This window comes from Oncorhynchus nerka, linkage group LG13 (assembly GCF_034236695.1).
Source record: "Oncorhynchus nerka isolate Pitt River linkage group LG13, Oner_Uvic_2.0, whole genome shotgun sequence".
NCBI classification, from domain to species: domain Eukaryota; kingdom Metazoa; phylum Chordata; class Actinopteri; order Salmoniformes; family Salmonidae; genus Oncorhynchus; species Oncorhynchus nerka.
This window is the reverse complement of record NC_088408.1, coordinates 23,823,588-23,843,891: the sequence shown is the minus strand read 5'-3', so window position 1 is coordinate 23,843,891 and position 20,304 is coordinate 23,823,588. Positions and strand designations below refer to the sequence as shown.

Here is a 20,304-nt window from a genome sequence, read left to right as displayed (position 1 = left end):
CCCACTGGAATTGTGATACAGTGAATTATAAGTGAAATAATCTGTCTAAACAATTGTTGGAAAAATTACTTGTGTCATGCACAAAGTACATGTCCTAACCGACTTGCCAAAACTAGAGTGGAGTGGTTGAAAAACAAGTTTTAATGACTCCAACCTAAGTGTATGTAAACTTCCGCTTTCAACTGTACATATAGGTAGGGATAAAGTGACTAGGCAATGGGATAGATAATAAATAGTAACTGCAGCGTAAGTGATGAGCCAAAAGAGATTAGTGCAAAAAGGTTCATTGCAGATATTCCAGGTATTACTGGTTAAGTAGTTTGCAGTCTTATAGCTTGGCGGTAGAAGTGGTTCAGGGTCCTGTTGGTCCCAGAATTGGTGCGTCAGTACCACTTGTTGTGTGGTAGCAGAGAGAACAGTCTATGACTTGGGTGGATGGAGTATTTGACAACTTTTTTGTGCCTTCCTCTGACACTGCCTGGTCCTGGATGGCAGAGCTTGGCCCCAGTGATGTACTGGGCTGTCCGCACTACCCTCTGTAGCTTCTTGCGGTTGGATGCCGAGCAGTTGTCATACCAAGCAGTGATGCAGCCAGTCAAAATGCTCTCAATGGTGCAGCTGTATAACTTTTTGAGCACCTGGGGGCCCACGCCAAATCTTTTCTGCCTCCTGAAGGGGAAGAGGTGTTGTCATGCCCTCTTCACGAGTGTGTTGAATGTGTGTGCACCATAATGATGGTGTTGGAGTTGTGCGCGGCTACGCAGTCGTGGCTTAAGAGGGAGTACAGTAGGGGACTAATCACGCACCCCTGAAGGGCCCCTATGTTGAGGGTCAGCCTGGCGTATGTGTTGCCTTCTCTCACCACCTGGGGGCGGCCCGTCAAGTGATCCAGTTGCAGAGGGAGGTGTTTAATCCCCGGGTCCTTAGTTTAGTGATGAGTTTACAGGACACAATGGTGTTGAATGCTGAGCTGTAGTGAATGAACAGCATTCTCACATACAGTGGGGAGAACAAGTATTTGATACACTGCCGATTTTGCAGGTTTTCCTACTTACAAAGCATGTAGAGATCTGTAATTTTTATCATAGGTACACTTCAACTGTGAGAGATGGAATCTAAAACAAAAATCACGTATGATTTTTAAGTAATTCATTTGCGTTTTATTGCATGACATAAGTATTTGATTACCTACCAACCAGTAAGAATTCTGGCTCTCACTTTTTCTCTATTAATCCCTCCTGTTCTCCACTCATTACCTGTATTAACTGCACCTGTTTGAACTCGTTAGCTGTGTTTGGAGGAAGAAGGATGAGTACAACCCCAAGAACACCTTCCCAACCATGAAGCATGGAGGAGGAAACATCATTCTTTGGGGATGCTTTTCTGCAAAGGGGACAGGACGACTGCACCTTATTGATTGGAGGATGGATGGGGCCATGTATCGCAAGATCTTGGTCAACAACCTCCTTCCCTCAGTAAGAGCATTGAAGATGAGTCGTGGCTGGGTCTTCCAGCATGACAATGACCCGAAACACACGGCCAGGTCAACTAAGGAGTGGCTCCGTAAGAAGCATCTCAAGGTCCTGGAGTGGCCTAGCCAGTCTCCAGACCTGAACCCAATAGAAAATCTTTGGAGGGAGCTGAAAGTCCGTATTGCCCAGCGACAGCCCCGAAACCTGAAGGATCTGGAGAAGGTCTGTATGGAGGAGTGGGCCAAACCTGCAGTGTGTGCACACCTGGTCAAGAACTACAGGAAATGTATGATTTCTGTAATTGCAAACAAAGGTTTCTGTGCCAAATATTAAGTTCTGCTTTTCTGATGTATCAAATACTTATGTCATGCAATAAAATGCAAATTAATTCCTTAAAAATCATACAATGTGATTTTCTGGAATTTTTGTTTTAGATTCCATCTCTCACAGTTGAAGTGTACCTATCATAAAAATTACAGACCTCTACGTGCTTTGTAAGTAGGAAATCCTGCAAAATCGGCAGTGTATCAAATACTTGTTCTCCCCATTGTAGATATTCATTTTGTACAGGTCGAGAAGGGCAGTGTGGAATGCAATAGAGACTGCGTCATCTGTGGATCTGTTGGGGATGTATGCGTATTGGATTGGGTCCAGGGTGTCTGGGAGGATGGTGTTGTGAGCCATGACCATAATTTCAGATGAGAGTGCTATGGGGCGATAGTCATTTAGACAGGGCACCTTGGGGTTCTGGGGCACCGGAGGAGAGGTTTATGGTCAGATTTGCCAAATTGAGGGAGAGTTTGTATGCGTGTCCGTGTTTGGAGTGAAGGTGATCTAGAGTTTTATTTCTGCCTCTAGTTGAACAGGTGACGTGCTGGTAGAAAGTAGGTGGAAACAGGTTTCAGTTTTTATACATTAAGTCACCGGCCAGTAGGAGCGCCGCCTCTGGGTGAGCATTTTCTTGTTGGCTTACGGCCCTATACAGCTCGTTGAGTGCGGTCTTAGTGCCAGCATCAGTTTGTAGTGGTAAATGGATAGCTACAAAAATGTAGATAAACTCTTTGTAAATAGTGTGGTCTATCATGAGATATATATATATTTTTTTAATTGAACCTTTATTTAACTTGGCAAGTCAGTTAAGAAAAAAATCGTATTTACAATGACTGCCTACCCCGGCCAAACCCGGACTACGTGTGGCCAATTGTGCACCTCTCTATGGGACTCCCAATCACATCCGGATGTGATTCAGTTTGGATTCGAACCAGGGACTGTAATGACGCCTCTAACACTGAGATGCAGTGCCTTAGACCACTGCTCCACTTTGGAGCCCTAACTCAGGTGATCAGAACCTTGAGACTGGAGGTCGGCCAATTTTAATTAGGGCCGATATCAAGTTTTCATAACAATCGGTAATCTGCATTTTTGGACGCCGATTACATTGCACTCCACGAGGAAACTGCATGGCAGGCTGACCATTTGTTACGCAAGTGCAGCAAGGAGCCATGGTAAGTTGCTAGCTAGTATTAAACTTATCTTATAAAAAACAATCAATCTTCACAATCACTAGTTAACTACACATGGTTGATGATATTACTAGGTTAACTAGCTTGTCCTGCGTTGCATATAATCAATACGGTGCCTGTTAATTTTTCATTGATTGACAGCCTACTTCGCCAAACGGGGAATCAAATCAAATCAAATTTATTTATATAGCCCTTCGTACATCAGCTGATATCTCAAAGTGCTGTACAGAAACCCAGCCTAAAACCCCAAACAGCAAGCAATGCAGGTGTAGAAGCACGGTGGCTAGGAAAAACTCCCTAGAAAGGCCAAAACCTAGGAAGAAACCTAGAGAGGAACCAGGCTATGTGGGGTGGCCAGTCCTCTTCTGGCTGTGCCGGGTGGAGATTATAACAGAACATGGCCAAGATGTTCAAATGTTCATAAATGACCAGCATGGTCGAATAATAATAAGGCAGAACAGTTGAAACTGGAGCAGCAGCACAGTCAGGTGGAAGTTGAAACTGGAACAGCAGCATGGCCAGGTGGACTGGGGACAGCAAGGAGTCATCATGTCAGGTGGTCCTGGGGCATGGTCCTAGGGCTCAGGTCCTCCGAGAGAGAGAAAGAAAGAGAGAAGGAGAGAATTAGAGAACGCACACTTAGATTCACACAGGACACCGAATAGGACAGGAGAAGTATTCCAGATATAACAAACTGACCCCAGCCCCCCGACACATAAACTACTGCAGCATAAATACTGGAGGCTGAGACAGGAGGGGTCAGGAGACACTGTGGCCCCATCCGAGGACACCCCCGGACAGGGCCAAACAGGAAGGATATAACCCCATCCACTTTGCCAAAGCACAGCATATCTTCAACCACCAACTTACCATCCTGAGACAAGGCTGAGTATAGCCCACAAAGATCTCCGCCACGGCACAACCCAAGGGGGGGGCGCCAACCCAGACAGGATGCCCACAACAGTGAATCAACCCACTCAGGTGACGCACCCTCCAGGGACGGCATGAGAGAGCCCCAGTAAGCCAGTGACTCAGCCCCTGTAATAGGGTTAGAGGCAGAGAATCCCAGTGGAAAGAGGGGAACCGGCCAGGCAGAGACGGCAAGGGCGGTTCGTTGCTCCAGAGCCTTTCCGTTCACCTTCCCACTCCTGGGCCAGACTACACTCAATCATATGACCCACTGAAGAGATGAGTCTTCAGTAAAGACTTAAAGGTTGAGACCGAGTTTGCGTCTCTGACATGGGTAGGCAGACCGTTCCATAAAAATGGAGCTCTATAGGAGAAAGCACTGCCTCCAGCTGTTTGCTTAGAAATTCTAGGGACAATTAGGAGGCCTGCGTCTTGCGACCGTAGCGTACGTGTAGGTATGTACGGCAGGACCAAAGAATGAATTAACAAAAGCTCATTCACGAAAAAAGCACAATCATTGCACAAATGTACCTAACCATAAACATCAATGCCTTTCTTAAAATCAATACAAAGAAGTATATATATATTTTTTTAAACCTGCATATTTAGTTAAAATAAATTAATGTTAGCAGGCAATATTAACTAGGGAAATTGTGTCACTTCTCTTGCGTTCATTGCACATAGATTCAGAGTATATGTAACAGTTTGCGCCGCCTCGCTCATTGCAAACTAATTAGCCAGAATTTTACATAATTATGACCTAACATTGAAGGTTGTGCAATGTAACAAGAATATTTAGACTTGGGGTTGTCACCGGTTTGATAAAATACGGAATGGTTCTGTAATTCACTGAAAGAATAAATGTTTTTTGTTTTCTAAATGGGAGTTTCTTTCAGGAATACCTAGGATAGGATAAAGTAATCCTTCTCACCCCCCTTAAAAGATTTAGATGCACTATTGTAAAGTGGCTGTTCCACTGGATGTCTTAAGGTGAACGCACCAATTTGTAAGTCGCTCTGGATAAGAGCGTCTGCTAAATGACTTAAATGTAAATGTAATGTAAATGAGTTTCCAGATTTGACCATATTAATGACAAACGGCTCGTATTTCTGTGTTTTATTATAATTATTATTTATTTGAGACTAAATTGGTTTTATTGATGTATTTTATTAAGTTAAAATAAGTGTTCATTGTTAATTCAGTATTGTTGTAATTGTCATTATTACAAATATATATGTATGTATATAAATAAAAAATTGTCCGATTAATCGGTATTGGCTTTTTTTTGGGTCCTCCAATAATCGGTATCGGCGGGGAAAATCATAATCTGTCGACCTCTACTTGAGACTTCCTTTAATATTAGAGATCGCACCAGTTGTTGTTGTTTAAAAAAGAGACACACACTCCCCTCTAAGCTTCGTTGATACACAAGTTTTGTCCTGCCAATGTTTAGAAAAAACAGCTAGATTTCTATTTACTATGTCCTTGTTCAACCATGACTCAGAGATACATAGGATAGTCCAGTTAAGATAATGGTTGTGCGGTATCCAGATTTTCATACCGTCCTTCTGTCCCTCTGGGATTTATGGTATAACCCGCTTAGTACACAAGGGGGCACCAAAAACGTCATAAAAGCTCATTTGGCATCTAAACTCAGCAAAAAAAAGAAATGTCCTCACTGTCAACTGGGTTTATTTTCAGCAAATGTAACGTGTAAATATTTGTACGAACATAACACGATTCAACAACTGAGACAAGCTGAACAAGTTCCACAGACATGTGACTAATAGAAATGGAATAATATGTCCCTGATCAAAGGGGGAATCAAAAGTAACAGTCAGTATCTGGTGTGGCAACCAGCTGAATTAAGTACTGCAGTGCAGATTTGCCAGTTCTTGCTGTGAGATGTTACCCCACTCTTCCACCAAGGCACCTGCAAGTTCCTGGACATTTCTAGGGGGAATGGCCCTAGCCTTCACCCTCCAATCCTACAGGTCCCAGATCCGAGCTCTTCACTGGCCATGGCAGAACACTGACATTCCTGTCTTGCAGAAAATTACACACAGAACGATCAGTATGGCTGGTGGCATTATCATGCTGGAGGGTCATGTCAGGATGAGGCTGCAGGAAGGTTACCACATGAGGGAGGAGGATGTCTTCCCTGTAACGCACAGCGTTAAGATTGCCTGCAATGACAACAAGCTCAGTCCGATGATGCTGTGACACACCACCCCAGACCATGACGGAACCTCCACCTCCAAATCGATCCCACTCCAGAGTACAGGCCTCAGTGTAACGCTCATTCATTTGACGATAAACGTGAATTCGACCATCACCCCTGGTGAGACAAAACCGCGACTCGTCAGTGAAGAGCACTTTTTGCCAGTCCTGTCTGGTCCAGTGACGGTGGGTTTGTGCCCATAGGCGACGTTGTTGCTGATAATGTCTGGTGAGGACCTGCCTTGCAACAGGCCTACAAGCCCTCAGTCCAGCCTCTCTCAGCCTATTGCGGACAGTCTGAGCACTGATGGAGGGATTGTGCCTTCCTGGTGTAACGAGGGCAGTTGTTGTTGCCATCCTGTACCTGTCCCGCAGGTGTGATGTTCGAATGTACCGATCCTGTGCAGGTGTTGTTACACGTGGTCTGCCACTGCGAGGATGATCAGCTGTCCGTCCTGTCTCTCTGTAGCGCTGTTTTAGGCGTCTCACAGTACGGACATGGCTATTTATTGCCCTGGTCACATCTGCAGTCCTCATGCCTCCTTGCAGCATAACTAAGGCAGATGAGCAGGGACCCTGGGCATCTTTCTTTTGGTGTTTTTCAGAGTCAGCAGAAAGACCTCTTTAATGTTCTAAGTGTTCATAACTGTGACCTTAATTGCCTACCGTCTGTAAGCTGTTGGTGTCTTAAAGAGCGTTCCATATGTGCGTGTTCATTAATTGTTTATGGTTCATTGACCAAGCATGGAAACAGTGTTTAAACCCTTTACAATGAAGATCTGTGAAGTTATTTGGATTTTTGCTAATTATCTTTAAAAGACAGGGTCCTGAAAAGGGGACGTTTCTTTTTTTTGCTGAGCCTATTGCCATAATAGCGGATTTCCTTGGAAGCTGCTAGTTCAATATGCTAACAAGTGCAAATGAAAATAAACAGGCAATTCAGATCATAAAGTTATACATATATAGGTAGGAGCTACCGTATGTCATTTTGGGTGAGTTTGGACATTTTACAAGCGAATGTGAACGAGATACATTGCTAATGAACAAAGATTTGACGCATGCTTGTCTGAAGGAAGAACAGTACTGGCTCTCCAGCAGCATGTCTGCATGGAGTCACTAGGGCGACGGGCCTCCTCCTCTGCTCGGAGAAGAGGGGGGGAGACGCAGACTGGCCGAGAACAAAACGCAAGGAAATCAAGATGGCAGTGGCAGCTGTACAAATATCTCATCAAAAGGGCTTTGACTTCTCAAACTCTCAGAAAGCAAACAGAATACAATGCCCCGTCACCTGATTAATTCAGCCACTTACTTGGGTCTTTTCACACTTGGTGCCTTTCAGACATTTTTTGTTATCTCAGTGCGGTTGCTTAATTTTTTTGTGCAGTGTGAACACTCCAAATGAACTCAGACTCCTCAAAAGAGCCCCCCGAACCGAACTGAGACCTCTCGAGGGGTGGTCTGAGTTCAGTTCACTTGAATTCTGATATCCGGTTACCTTTTTTAGGGCAATGTGAATGCAAAGCTCCCTGGGTTCGCTTTTCATTATTCCTGCACCACACACTAGACTACTGCAACACCGTTTCAAATGCTATAAACCCTCATGGTGCCACAAAAGATAGATGGTGTGCAGGTTCTCGAGAAAAATCTGCTGTTTTTGAATATTGATTAGCGATTGTCAAGGACGCACAGAAATTCCAAAATGTGTGTAGCTTTTAGTTAAGATTATTTGTTTGCGACATGTGATCTATAGGCTGAGAGCTTCATCAGCTGTTCATTGATTGTAGGATTTGAAAAGTGTGAAGACAACTTATTTGGTGAAAATCACAACATGGAGTACAACATCTAATCTAGCTCTTAAAAGGGTAGTAGCCTACCTTGGGTGTATAATTTAATTACAGCATTATTTATTGTGCAGTTATTCTATTGCTATTTATTTTGTTACTATTACATGTACAAGCATGGGAAACTAGTCAGTGACCACACCCACATGAGCACAGACAATATGTCTGTGTCATGGAACGCCCCCTTTTTCCAGAGTGCATAAAAGGAACTGTGACAAACGTTACATTAGACCAGCGGGGACCGACAGCGTGAGCTGGAAGGTACGAAATGGTTAGACACTCAACTTTCAAATGGTTGGCAATTTAAATGGATACCACTCTATAGACCAGTTACTTGCAGCGCCAGCTGAATACATTACAAATGGTTAAGAAACTACACATTCACAGTCTGTAGCTGTATATGTAAAATAGTCTAGGAAACTCGACCGAAGATGAAAGAAGAACATTTCCCTGTCAAACGACCATTGGTACGTCTGACGTATCCATTTTAACAGACACTCTGAGAAATCTGAGAAGCTCCAGCTACTAAATACATTTTGACGTCTGGGGAACACAACCAGAGACTTCTGATGAATAACTCTCTCCACAGAAAATGGACCTGGCGATTTCAACAGAGAGCCGACAAAATATAAGCTTAAATATGTACATTGCAATTATTTTCGAAAGAGCGGCCGTTCATGTGCAAAGTATTAGCATTTCCATAAGCATAGTTATCAACTGTATGTAGTGGGTCCATTCTGTCTTTCCTGCTCTTTATCTGTCCCCACCCCCTTTCCATTGACTAACCTGATATGACGGCTAGGAAGACCTCTAGGGACTTTTCATTTGCATGTATATGTAATAATCAGTGTGTAAGATATTCTGTGTGATTATTTAGTAAGTAAATAAATAATGAAGCCAATTTGTATATTGGTGATTCATCATTTATGTTACAGTTTTGCGATATTCAGAATAAGACTGATTAGAAGGTAACAATTAATAAATGAATGACTGAAATGTAAGATCTTTATCTTTAAGAGTTAATTCGGAAAACGGTAACTCGTTAAATAAGCACAAAAATAATATTGAGATATTGTCAAAACGATACAATGTCAGAAATATTATCCTGATATGTAACTGTATATAGATTTTAAAAAAACAACATTCAGTGCATCAACGAGTCTTATCTCGGTCTCCTTTCTCCCTCTGTCTCCATCTCTTCTTCTGTGGAAGTCTGCAGCAGACTTATCTTTTTATCTCTCAGCCAGTCTGGCTTTGCTTCACTTACTTCGTCTGCTATCTCTTTCCATCTCTCTGTTTATCTGTCTCTCTAGCTGTCTTTCTTTCTCTCTCATCTCCATCCTCTCTCTCCCTAGCTGTCTTTCTTTCTCTCTCATCTCCATCCTCTCTCCCTAGCTGTCTTTCTTTCTCTCTCATCTCCATCCTCTCTCCCTAGCTGTCTTTCTTTCTCTCATCTCCATCCTCTCTCTCTCTAGCTGTCTTTCTTTCTCTCTCATCTCCATCCTCTCTTTCTCTCTCTCTCATCTCCATCCTCTCTCTCTCCCTAGCTGTCTTTCTTTCTCTCTCATCTCCATCCTCTCTCCCTAGCTGTCTTTCTTTCTCTCTCATCTCCATCCTCTCTCTCTCCCTAGCTGTCTTTCTTTCTCTCTCATCTCCATCCTCTCTCTCTCCCTAGCTGTCTTTCTTTCTCTCTCATCTCCATCCTCTCTCTCTCTCTAGCTGTCTTTCTCTCTCTCTCATCTCCATCTCTCTAACCACTGTCTCTCCTCCCCTCCAGAATGATCCCAGCAGTGATGTGAGCAGTCCTAGCAGTCCTCGAATGTCCCCTCCCTCGAAGCGGACCCGTAGACAGACCCCACCAAGCTCTAGCGACATCACTCCCTCGTCTCAGGCTAAGGGCCAGAGGGTCTCCTGGGTCATGTCCACCCACCGCACCAGGTGAGGGGGGGGCAAGGGAACGGCACCGGTTGTGGCCGTTTTGGGTTCAATTCCTATACTGGCCGTGTGGACTGTGGATTCAACCACATCTGTTTGTCTGAGCAGTCTTTTTTTTGGTCTTTTTTTTGCAATGTGTTTATATTGACATCTCAATGTGTTGTTTCAGGTTGTCATCTGGCGCCCTGCAAAATGGACATGGTAACATCATTTTCATTACCAAAGCTTTCATTTGGTTATTCCAAGACCATGACATTGTTTGCATGTAGGTACATTATTAGTTGGCGTATACGTTAGATTGGACTGCTTTGTTTTGACCTGTAACCTCTGACCCCGGCAGCCCATAAGGTGGACGGGGCAGGAGACCACTCTCACATGAACGGCCATATTGATCTGAAGAGGAGCTGCCGAGTGAGGAAGAGCCAGTTTGAACACCTCAACCAGAGCCTGCTTTTTGACCAGCTCGTCAACAGGTAACACACACACACACGTTTGTTTTATGATCCTTGTGGGTACTAAACAATTGATTCCCATTCAAAATCTATTTTGCCCAACCTTAACCCATACTTCTTAACCCTGATTGTAACCCTAACCCCTAAGCCTAAAATAGCCATTTTCCTTGTGGGGACAGGCAATTTTCCCACATGTCTGAATTTTCCTTGTTTTATTATCCTTGTGACAGAAATCACATTTAGAATATTTCCATGCATATTAACAGAACATGCAAGTCGAGGATGCAGCGATGTGTGGTTTTCCTTACTGAATTCTGATGTTCACTTTGAACATGTTAGAATAACTGTTCACATGTACTTTTCCTCAGCCAACAAGATGAGTAGCGAACAGCAAAATCACTAGCCTGTGTCAATCCACTATAGTAGAGAAGTTTAGTCTACCTATTCTATTGGTCAGCTTGCTGGGAAAGAAATAGCCTATTCCAAACAGACTCTGGGACAGTTGTGGGATGATAGATCCCACAATCATACAACCAGCAGGCCCAGGATACATAAAATAAACCTGTTAAAAAGCAATGAGGCTGATGCAACAGCTTCTAGTTCCGACAATGTAGTAATATATAGTAATATAACCTAACAATTTCACAACAACTACCTTATAGTAGTTGTACATATTAATATTCATTCCTTTACAAGTGTAAAGGAATTAATACGAATATGTACATAAAAATATGAGTGATGCCCAAACGGCATAGGCAAGATGCAGTAGATGGTATAGAGTACAGTATATACATATGAGATGAGTAATGTAGGGTGTGAAAACATTATATAAAGTGGCTAGTGATACGTTACATCAAGATGCAGTAGATGTTACGGTACAGTATATACATATGAGAAGAGTAATGTAGGGTATGAAAACATAATATAAAGTGGCATTATGACAGTGGTGTGTGACGTGCTGATGAAGCCTGCCTTCCATTGACATGTGACTCCACATTCAACACAACTGGGAACTTAAAAATCTCAAATTTCAAACTTCAGAGCATTCAACGCAACTGGAGGAAAAAACTAGCTCCGACTGGAAAAAGTCGTTTTGAACGATATTCCAACTCGTGAACTCAGGCCTCTTTCTAGAGCTCTGACTTTGCGGCCTGAAGATCACTGACGTCATGATTTGACCTCGAGTTCCCGGTCGTCTTGAAAGCACCACAAGATGTCTGGCACTGACAGATTGTCAACTCAAAGGCTCTGTAGCTGTATGCTGTACGCATGTGATAAATAATATACATAACCAATATACTTTACACACATGCCAATTTAATTCCACAAAATGATGCTAATTAACCTATAGATAAGAATGACCAGTCAAATGTATTCCAATTCCATCAATGAAGAGGCTACAAAGCATTATTTAGCATTATTTAGCATTATTCGGCCAAAAAATATCGGACAAAAGCTGGCTATTACTGGATAACGGAAACACAGGCACACACACCTCAACCAGAGGTCAACAGTACTACCAGATGAAGGTTTTACATTCAAAATGATCATTTTAATAGACTTAATATTTGACAAAATAATGAATATGTATGACCTGGAGGTGGTGGATCTGTAAAGCAGAAAGTGAAAACCGCGAGGTGGAGGACAGTGAATCTCCTTGTTTAATGGTTGGCAGACAGGTGAACAGTGATGGGTAGATATGAAGATGTGTAACGTGATGATCGGCCCAGCCTTACTCGTAGAACTTCGGTGTAGTCATTCATATGCATCTGTGTTTGATACTTCCGATGACGATGCGTGTATTGTCAGCACGGCAGAGGCAGTTCTTCAGGAGATGGACAACATCAGCAGCATCAGACAGAACAGGGAGGTGGAGAGACTCCGCATGTGGACCGACACTGAGGTGGTGAGTCTGTCAATCAATCTGTATTATTCCATAAATAAAATGCACCATGGCAATATGAAAGTGGGTTGTTGGTAACAAACTCCTTTGGTGGACGTTATGATGGCAGGCCAGCAAGCTGAACCTGACTCTACTCCTGATCTTCTAGGAAAACATGGACATGTATTCTCGTGTGAAGAGGAGGAAGTCACTGCGCAGGAACACCTTTGGCATGCAGGCGCATCACAAAGCCATGAGCAAGACAGAGGAGGAAGAGGAGGAGGAGGAGGAAGAAGAGGGGACTGAAGGTTTGACTTAGTTTGGATGGCTTGTAAATCTGTACAGATGACTGAGAACTGTAGTTTTGTCATATTTACAGGTCTGTGTTGCTTGAGGTTCAGACTACATTTAAAATATAATATTTTAGGGCCTCCCCAGTGATCTAAGGCACTGCAGACCCGGGTTCGATCCCAGGCTATGACGCAACCGGGAGACCCATGAGGCTGCGCACAATTGGCCATGTTGTCCAGGTTAGGGGAGGGTTTGGCCGGCCGGGATGTCCTTGTCCCATCGCGCTCTAGCGACTCCTTGTGGCAGGCCGGGTGCATGCATGCTGACTTCGGTCGCCAGTTGTACGGTGTTTCCTCCGACACATTGGTGCTTCTGGGTTAAGCGAGCAGTGTGCCAAAAAGCAGTGTGGCTTTGTTGGGGCGTGGCTCTCGACCTTCGCCTCTCCCGAGTCCATACGGGAGATGCAGCGATGGGACAAGACTAACTACCAATTGGATACCATGAAAAGGGGCAAAAGGTATTAAATAAATAAAAAGCATATTTTACTTGTTTACTTAGAGTCTCACGGGGAAGAAGAGGATGACGAAGCGGAGGATGAGGATGATGGAGATGAGGCAGAGGAGGTAGGAGAGGAGAATGACAGACCGTACAACCTGAGGCAGCGCAAGACTGTACAGAGATACGAGGCGCCACCTATCGGTAAAGATTTTTTTTTATTTATTTAGTGTTTTTTTTTGCAAGCCCTAAGGGACGGTTTTCCGTCCCCAGATTCGCCAATGAGCGTGGCTTTTAGTCAAGGAGATGGCTTAATCTGGGTCTGGGAAACTGGCCCACTAAGTTGCCATGAAGCTTTCCTTTTCTTGCATAAAACCATTTCTTGGTAGTCTTTGTTTTATACCTCGAGTGCTGTTGCTTTTAACATCTTCTGTGTCTATGATTGCATCCCAGAGCCCGTCAACAGAAAACAAACCACTCCCTCCCTGTTTGACACCCACAGATCTCCAGCTAGGAGAAGCCATATACGGTTGGTCTTGTACCCCGCATGAACAATTATTTATTAGAAAACCCTGCTTACCTACATTGACATGGTGTAATATGGAGTGATTTCTTCTTTGGTCCAGAGTGAAGAAGCATGCCATCCACAGTAGCGACACCACGTCGTCGTCTGACGAGGAGAGATTTGAGAGGAGGAAAAGCAAGAGCATGACCCGGGCCAGGAACAGGTGAATACCTCTCCTCCTCTTTCTCTGTCACTCACCTGGTGAATTTTGATATTAGATACAATTCATAAGTGGCTTTTCACTAGTTCACAGCACTTTCCATTCACTACACATCCTGTATGTACATAGGGTGGGGATACATAGGGCAGTGGCGGTCATGAAATTCTGTCAGCTGGTTATTGTCATGCAAAAGCCTGCTGGCCTCGCGGTAATTGACCGTTAATTGACATAAACATGTATAGCATAACCAGGCCTCCACACATACAAGCTGCTGATGTGTAATACTAAATCAATGTAATACATATAATCACTACAAATCCATTATTTATTTAGACTGGTCTAAAGAAAATGTATTTCAGAAGAACAGAATGAGTTGGCCTACTGTATGTTATCTGGCTATTCTCCATGCCATAGGCTGTAGGCTTGGATATGCTTAAGTCCCGTGTCATAATTGTATATATCATTTTATAGTAAGAAGAACAACTTTAGTTGTGAATGATGCAAACCTTAGAATCTCTTAAATCAAAACATATATGGGCTGCATGGAGCGACTATAGGCTATTGATGATTTGAGAAAGAAGCAGAAAAAGCTTGTTCTGTTCCTTGCTTCAGGCTGCACAGCTGTGCTCTCATCAACTGATTTTCACCCATCAGACTATTCTCAATGTAATCTTGTCTTCACTAATATGTCAAATTTGGTTTTGATTTAGAATGTGCCATTATGAAATGGACAGGGGAGGGGAAAAAGACATGTCATTGCTCTCTCTGCCCGACAGGTGATATTCCTGTTTGAGGAGCATGCTCTCACTGCCCGACAGGTGATATTCCTGTTTGAGGAGCATGCTCTCTCTGCCCGACAGGTGATATTCCTGTTTGAGGAGCATGCTCTCACTGCCCGACAGGTGATATTCCTGTTTGAGGAGCATGCTCTCACTGCCCGACAGGTGATATTCCTGTTTGAGGAGCATGCTCTCACTGCCCGACAGGTGATATTCCTGTTTGAGGAGCATGCTCTCACTGCCCGACAGGTGATATTCCTGTTTGAGGAGCATGCTCTCTCTGCCCGACAGGTGATATTCCTGTTTGAGGAGCATGCTCTCACTGCCCGACAGGTGATATTCCTGTTTGAGGAGCATGCTCTCTCTGCCCGACAGGTGATATTCCTGTTTGAGGAGCATGCTCTCACTGACTGACAGGTGATATTCCTGTTTGAGGAGCATGCTCTCACTGCCCGACAGGTGATATTCCTGTTTGAGGATAATGCTCTCACTGACTGACAGGTGATATTCCTGTTTGAGGAGCATGCTCTCACTGCCCGACAGGTGATATTCCTGTTTGAGGAGCATGCTTTCTCTGCCCGATAGGTGATATTCCTGTTTGAGGAGCATGCTCTCTAGCTACACAGTCCTACTATAGCCTATTTATTGCCTACCTCACACCATTTGCACTCACTGTATTTTACGAATCCCTTTTGGCCCGACAGTCTAGGGGGGATGGTAATGAGACCCGTAACATAACTCATGCAAATTATAATAGTGACAAAGTAAAAGTGAGAACGAAATAACTACGACAACTGAAATCTACCGTCAAACTCAAGGTTTATTTGTAAACACACGGTAATGGGGGAAGCAGGAAAAGGGGCAGAGCTGGACCCAAGGAAAGAAACAATAAGTATTCAAAAACACCCCTAAGCTAGACTAGCCTACTTTAACAACCGCTAACTAACCAAAAATACAGTGGGTACTCCGCCCAGTTCTAACTAGTGTATTTAACAAAGTCTACCTACGGGTAGTGTATGCCCATGGGCGACTTGTCTTGGTTTCCCCTTTTCCCACCAGCAAACAAACAAACACCATAACAAAACAATACTCACAGGTGATGACAAAGTGCTATGGAGGTGCTCAAACAAAAGAGAGGTCAATACACAAAGAGAGAGTGAAACACAGAGACCTACAGACATGGCATTTACAGAGAGATTGAGCTTTAGAGCAAACAACTGACAGGGTTTTTAAACCAAGGGAAAGGAACTGTGATAGGGTAGGAAACAGGAGGAGGTGTGTCTTCTGATTGATGATTGGATTGGTGACTGATTGGGGAGTGATGATTTTCACCTGTGAGGGGAGAAGGAGAGAAAAGAAACACACACACAGGATACTTGTATCTGTAACACTGTATATAGACTTCCTTTTTCTCTATTATGTTATTGACTGTACGCTTCTTTATTCCATGTGTAACTCTGTGTCGCACTGCTTTGCTTTATCTTGGCCTGGTCGCAGTTGTCAATGAGAAGTTGTTCTCAACTAGCCTACCTGGTTAAATAAAGGTGAAATAAAAAATACAAATTTAAATAATTGGGGGAAAACCAAGTGAAATCTGTTTGGGAACATCGATATTAACATGTTTTTGCAACAAAACACATTTCACTAAACTGTTGACAGCCTGTCTGCGCGCTCTAGAAAGGAATAAAGGAGAGCGAGGAGGAGATGGAAACACGTGGTGATGAGATATTCTGTATAGCTAATGTGTTACTCAATTAATTATGAAAATAGAAAACAAATTCCTATTACTAGGCTATTGAAAATCAAATACAAATTCACTATTTGTTGGCTAACTGTAAGCCGCCCTACACCGTTAATGAACCAACAGCATCACCTAGCCCTAGGACTATACGTTCTCTCAGACTCATGGATAGACATTTTGGAGCATCCAGTATGTATAATATTCCAGTCCACACTGAAAGGCTAGAGCCATTATGTTTCAAAGACATCTTAAATCAGTTTAGTTTTATGTTCTTCTTCCATGCATAATATGCGGTAGGCTATGTATTGTTTTAGAGGTCAACCGATTACGATTTTTCAACGCCGATACCGATTATTGGGGGACCAAAAAAGCCGATACCAATTAATCTGCCAATTATTTTTATTTTTTAAAATAATGACAATTACAACAATACTGAATGAACACTAATTTTAACTTAATGTAATAAATCAATAAAATTTTACTGATTGGCCAATTTAGCCTCAAGTAAATAATGAAACATGTTCAATATGGTTTAAATAATGCAAAAACAAAGTGTTGGAGAAGAAAGTAAAAGTGCAATATGTGCAATGTAAGAAAGCTAACGTTTAAGTTCCTTGCTCAGAACATGAGAACATATGAAAGCTGATGGTTCCTTTTAACACGAGTCTTCAATATTCCCAGGTAAGAAGTTTTAGGTTGTAGTTATTATAGGAATTATAGGACTATTTCCCTCTATACCATTTGTATTTCATTAACCTTTGGCTATTGGATGTTCTTATAGGCACTTTAGTATTGCCAGTGAAACAGTATAGCTTCCGTCCCTCTAGTTAGCGCGCGCTAACTAGCTAGCCATTTCACTTCGGTTACACCAGCCTCATCTCGGGAGTTGATAGGCTTGAAGTCATAAACAGCGCAATGCTTGACGCACAACGAAGAGCTGCTGGCAAAACGCATAAAAGTGCTGTTGGAATGAATGTTTACGCGCCTGCTTCTGCCTACCACCGCTCAGTCAGATACTTGTATGCTTGTGTGCTCAGTCAGATTATATGCAACGCAGGACACGCTAGATAATATCTAGTAATATCATCAACCATGTGTAGTTAACTAGTGATTATGATTGTTTTTTTTATAAGATAAGTTTACTGCTAGCTAGCAACTTACCTTGGCTTACTGCATTCGCGTAACAGGCAGTCTCCTTGTGGAGTGCAACGAGAGAGAGGCAGGTCGTTATTGCGTTGGACTAGTTAACTGTAAGGTTGCAAGATTGGATCCCCCGAGCTGGCAAGGTGAAACTCTGTCGTTCTGCCCCTGAACAAGGCAGTTAACCCACTGTTCCTAGGCCGTCTTATCTTTCCCAAACTTGAAACTCAATCGCAGCCAATGTATCCCAATTAGGCTCTACACTGGTTATTAAATGCTTAATTTTAAGAAGTTATTTGGCCACTTCAGGGGGGGCAGGTAGCCTAGTGGTTAAAGTGTTGGATGAGTAACAGAAAGGTTGCTGGATTGTATCCCCGAGCTGACAAGGTAAAAATCTGTCAAGGCACTTAACCCACTGGGAAAAAGACATATCTATACACTTAAATAATGAAGGGAGGACGCATTTCCCGTGGTTCCATTTTCATGCCAGCCAGCTAGGCTTATACTCCTGTTGTAAAGCGAAGTAATGTGCTTAATATTAGGTATATAGATAGATATAGTAGGCATAGCCTATAGAAATGTTGTGCAACATGAGCTCATGGGCTCTCATCAAGTGTTTGATTAGATTTTCTATTACATTTGCATTGATGTCAGAGTGATTAGAGGGACAATAGAGTGCTGAGTACCAGGCAGTTAGCAAGTTTGGTAGACTACTAATGACTAGCAGCAGCATCTGAGCCTGGAGAAGCCTAATTACCATGACTAAACGGTCACAGGGGATTTGACTGCCATCATGACTCGTGACCGCCGGTGTGGCGGTAATACGACCACTCTAATACCCCTAGTGATACACAGCAGCCGTTATGCACCAGAAAGCTCACTGTAATAATAATTTATGATATAGGCAATTTAGCAGACACTTTTATCCAAAGTGACTTAGTCATGCGTGCATACATTTTACCTATGTACGGTCCCGGGGATTGAACCCACTATCCTGTCATTCCAAGTGCCATGCTCAACGAACTGAGCTACAAAGGACCACAGCACATCGACCTACCTTTACCGGTCTATCAGTGTTGAGCTGCAGATATATCAGTGCTAACACTTGTTATTTGTAAAGGTGTCTACCTATGAACTTGCGAGCAGAGGACCTGGCCAGTGGGGTGCTGAGGGACAGGGCCAAGGTGGGAGCTAGCCTCGCTGATGTGGACCCCATGAATCTGGACACCTCAGTGAAGTTTGACAGCGTGGGAGGGCTGTCCAACCACATCCAGTCCCTGAAAGAGATGGTGGTCTTCCCTCTCCTCTACCCAGAGGTTTTCGAGAGGTTCAAGATTCAGCCACCAAGGTAAAGGGCAAAGGCACCTGGAAACTCGCATTATTCATGTTCAGACATATCAAGCATGTATCCTTCTTTGTTTGCCATTTCTAACTGTTATTTACTTTCAACAAGCCAGATGAGGGGAAACATTGACTGGTCACAATGTGTAGTTCCTCAATCAATAAAAGTGAGACTTGTTATTTACCTCTCTGTCTCTCACTCTTTCTCCCCCCCCCCCCCATACAGAGGGTGTCTGTTCTACGGCCCACCAGGTACAGGAAAGACCCTAGTAGCGCGGGCTTTGGCCAACGAGTGTAGTCAAGGTGACAAGAAAGTGTCTTTCTTCATGAGGAAGGGAGCTGACTGCCTCAGCAAGTGGGTCGGTGAATCAGAACGACAGCTACGCCTGCTCTTCGACCAGGTGAGCTTGAGCCAAGGCTTATCAGTTTGACATCATCAGGGACTTTAATTCATTAGTTACCTGTGTGTTTCTATTGTGCTTACCAAAACACTGTCTGTTTAGGCTAGCTGATGCACCTCTAGTCCAGAGTAGAGGTCTTCAGTTGGCCATGTTCTGAAATGGACCTAGGGCTTTCCCACCCGGTCCCGATATGCATAAATTAATAAAACAATATATAGAGACCCCTTCCGAACGGATCCGAAGACAACTAGACCCGTTCCATAAAGACCTGGTTGGATCCAGACTCTGTGAAAGTGAAGAAAGCAGCAGAAAAGTCATTTTTTTAATGCTACTTTATTAACCAGAGCTGCTAAAGTATGAGATGAGGGAGAGAGGAGCAGCTTTAGCAGGCGGGGAGAGGCTGTACTGTGAGCGAGTGACTGCAACCAACCAAGCTGACTCGCGCAATAGCAGACTAATAACTGCCACAGTTAGGTTATTTAGAATCCAATATGATTACGTAGTACCTGTCTTGACTGCATCAAACTGGGAGAAGCTAGCTAAAGTTAGCTAGCTAGGCTAACTGAGGCTGCAGCGCTTTCACTTTCTCATCCTATAGTTACTAATAACTGAACTCTTCGGAGAAGATTTTCCACTAGATGTTGCAACGTTGCTGTGTGGACTTGCTTCCATTCAGCCACGAGCGTTAGTGAGGTTGGGCACTGATGTTGGGCGATTAGACCTGGCTCGCAGTCGGCGTTCCAATTCATCCCAAAGGTGTTCGATTGGGTTGAGGTCAGGGCTCTATACAGGCCAGTCATCTTCTTCCACACCGATCTCGACATCTGTGCAGGCCAGTCATCATCTTCCACACTGATCTCGACAAACCATTTCTTTATGGGCCTTGCTTTGTGCACAGGGGCATTTATTTTTAATATATATTTTTTTACCCTTCATTTATACAGGTTTTTCTCATTGAGAACATCTGTTTTCCAAGAGAGACCTGGTCAAATAGCAGCAGGGGGAACAACGTTTCAGACAAAACAACCTACATACATTAACACAACATTAAACAAAATTATAGACACACATACAGTACAACAATTACATATTATGTAAAGAAAACATGAAAGTCTTGACTAAAACAGCTGTCCTAAAGACAATAACTCTAATATGAT

General features: G+C 43.3%; 1 protein-coding gene across 1 annotated transcript in view; it reads left to right on the top strand.

Moving 5' to 3' along the window:
- Window positions 1-20,304, top strand: part of LOC115139226 (ATPase family AAA domain-containing protein 2-like) — a 138,031-nt gene that overhangs the window by 3,817 nt on the left and 113,910 nt on the right. Inside the window, exons 2-11 of the mRNA XM_029676381.2 lie at window positions 9,743-9,903; window positions 10,070-10,101; window positions 10,241-10,373; window positions 12,162-12,258; window positions 12,404-12,542; window positions 13,084-13,224; window positions 13,474-13,549; window positions 13,647-13,748; window positions 18,526-18,753; window positions 18,973-19,147. Coding sequence (XP_029532241.1) covers window positions 9,743-9,903; window positions 10,070-10,101; window positions 10,241-10,373; window positions 12,162-12,258; window positions 12,404-12,542; window positions 13,084-13,224; window positions 13,474-13,549; window positions 13,647-13,748; window positions 18,526-18,753; window positions 18,973-19,147 — 1,284 coding nt within the window. The remainder of the gene's footprint in view (window positions 1-9,742; window positions 9,904-10,069; window positions 10,102-10,240; window positions 10,374-12,161; window positions 12,259-12,403; window positions 12,543-13,083; window positions 13,225-13,473; window positions 13,550-13,646; window positions 13,749-18,525; window positions 18,754-18,972; window positions 19,148-20,304) is intronic.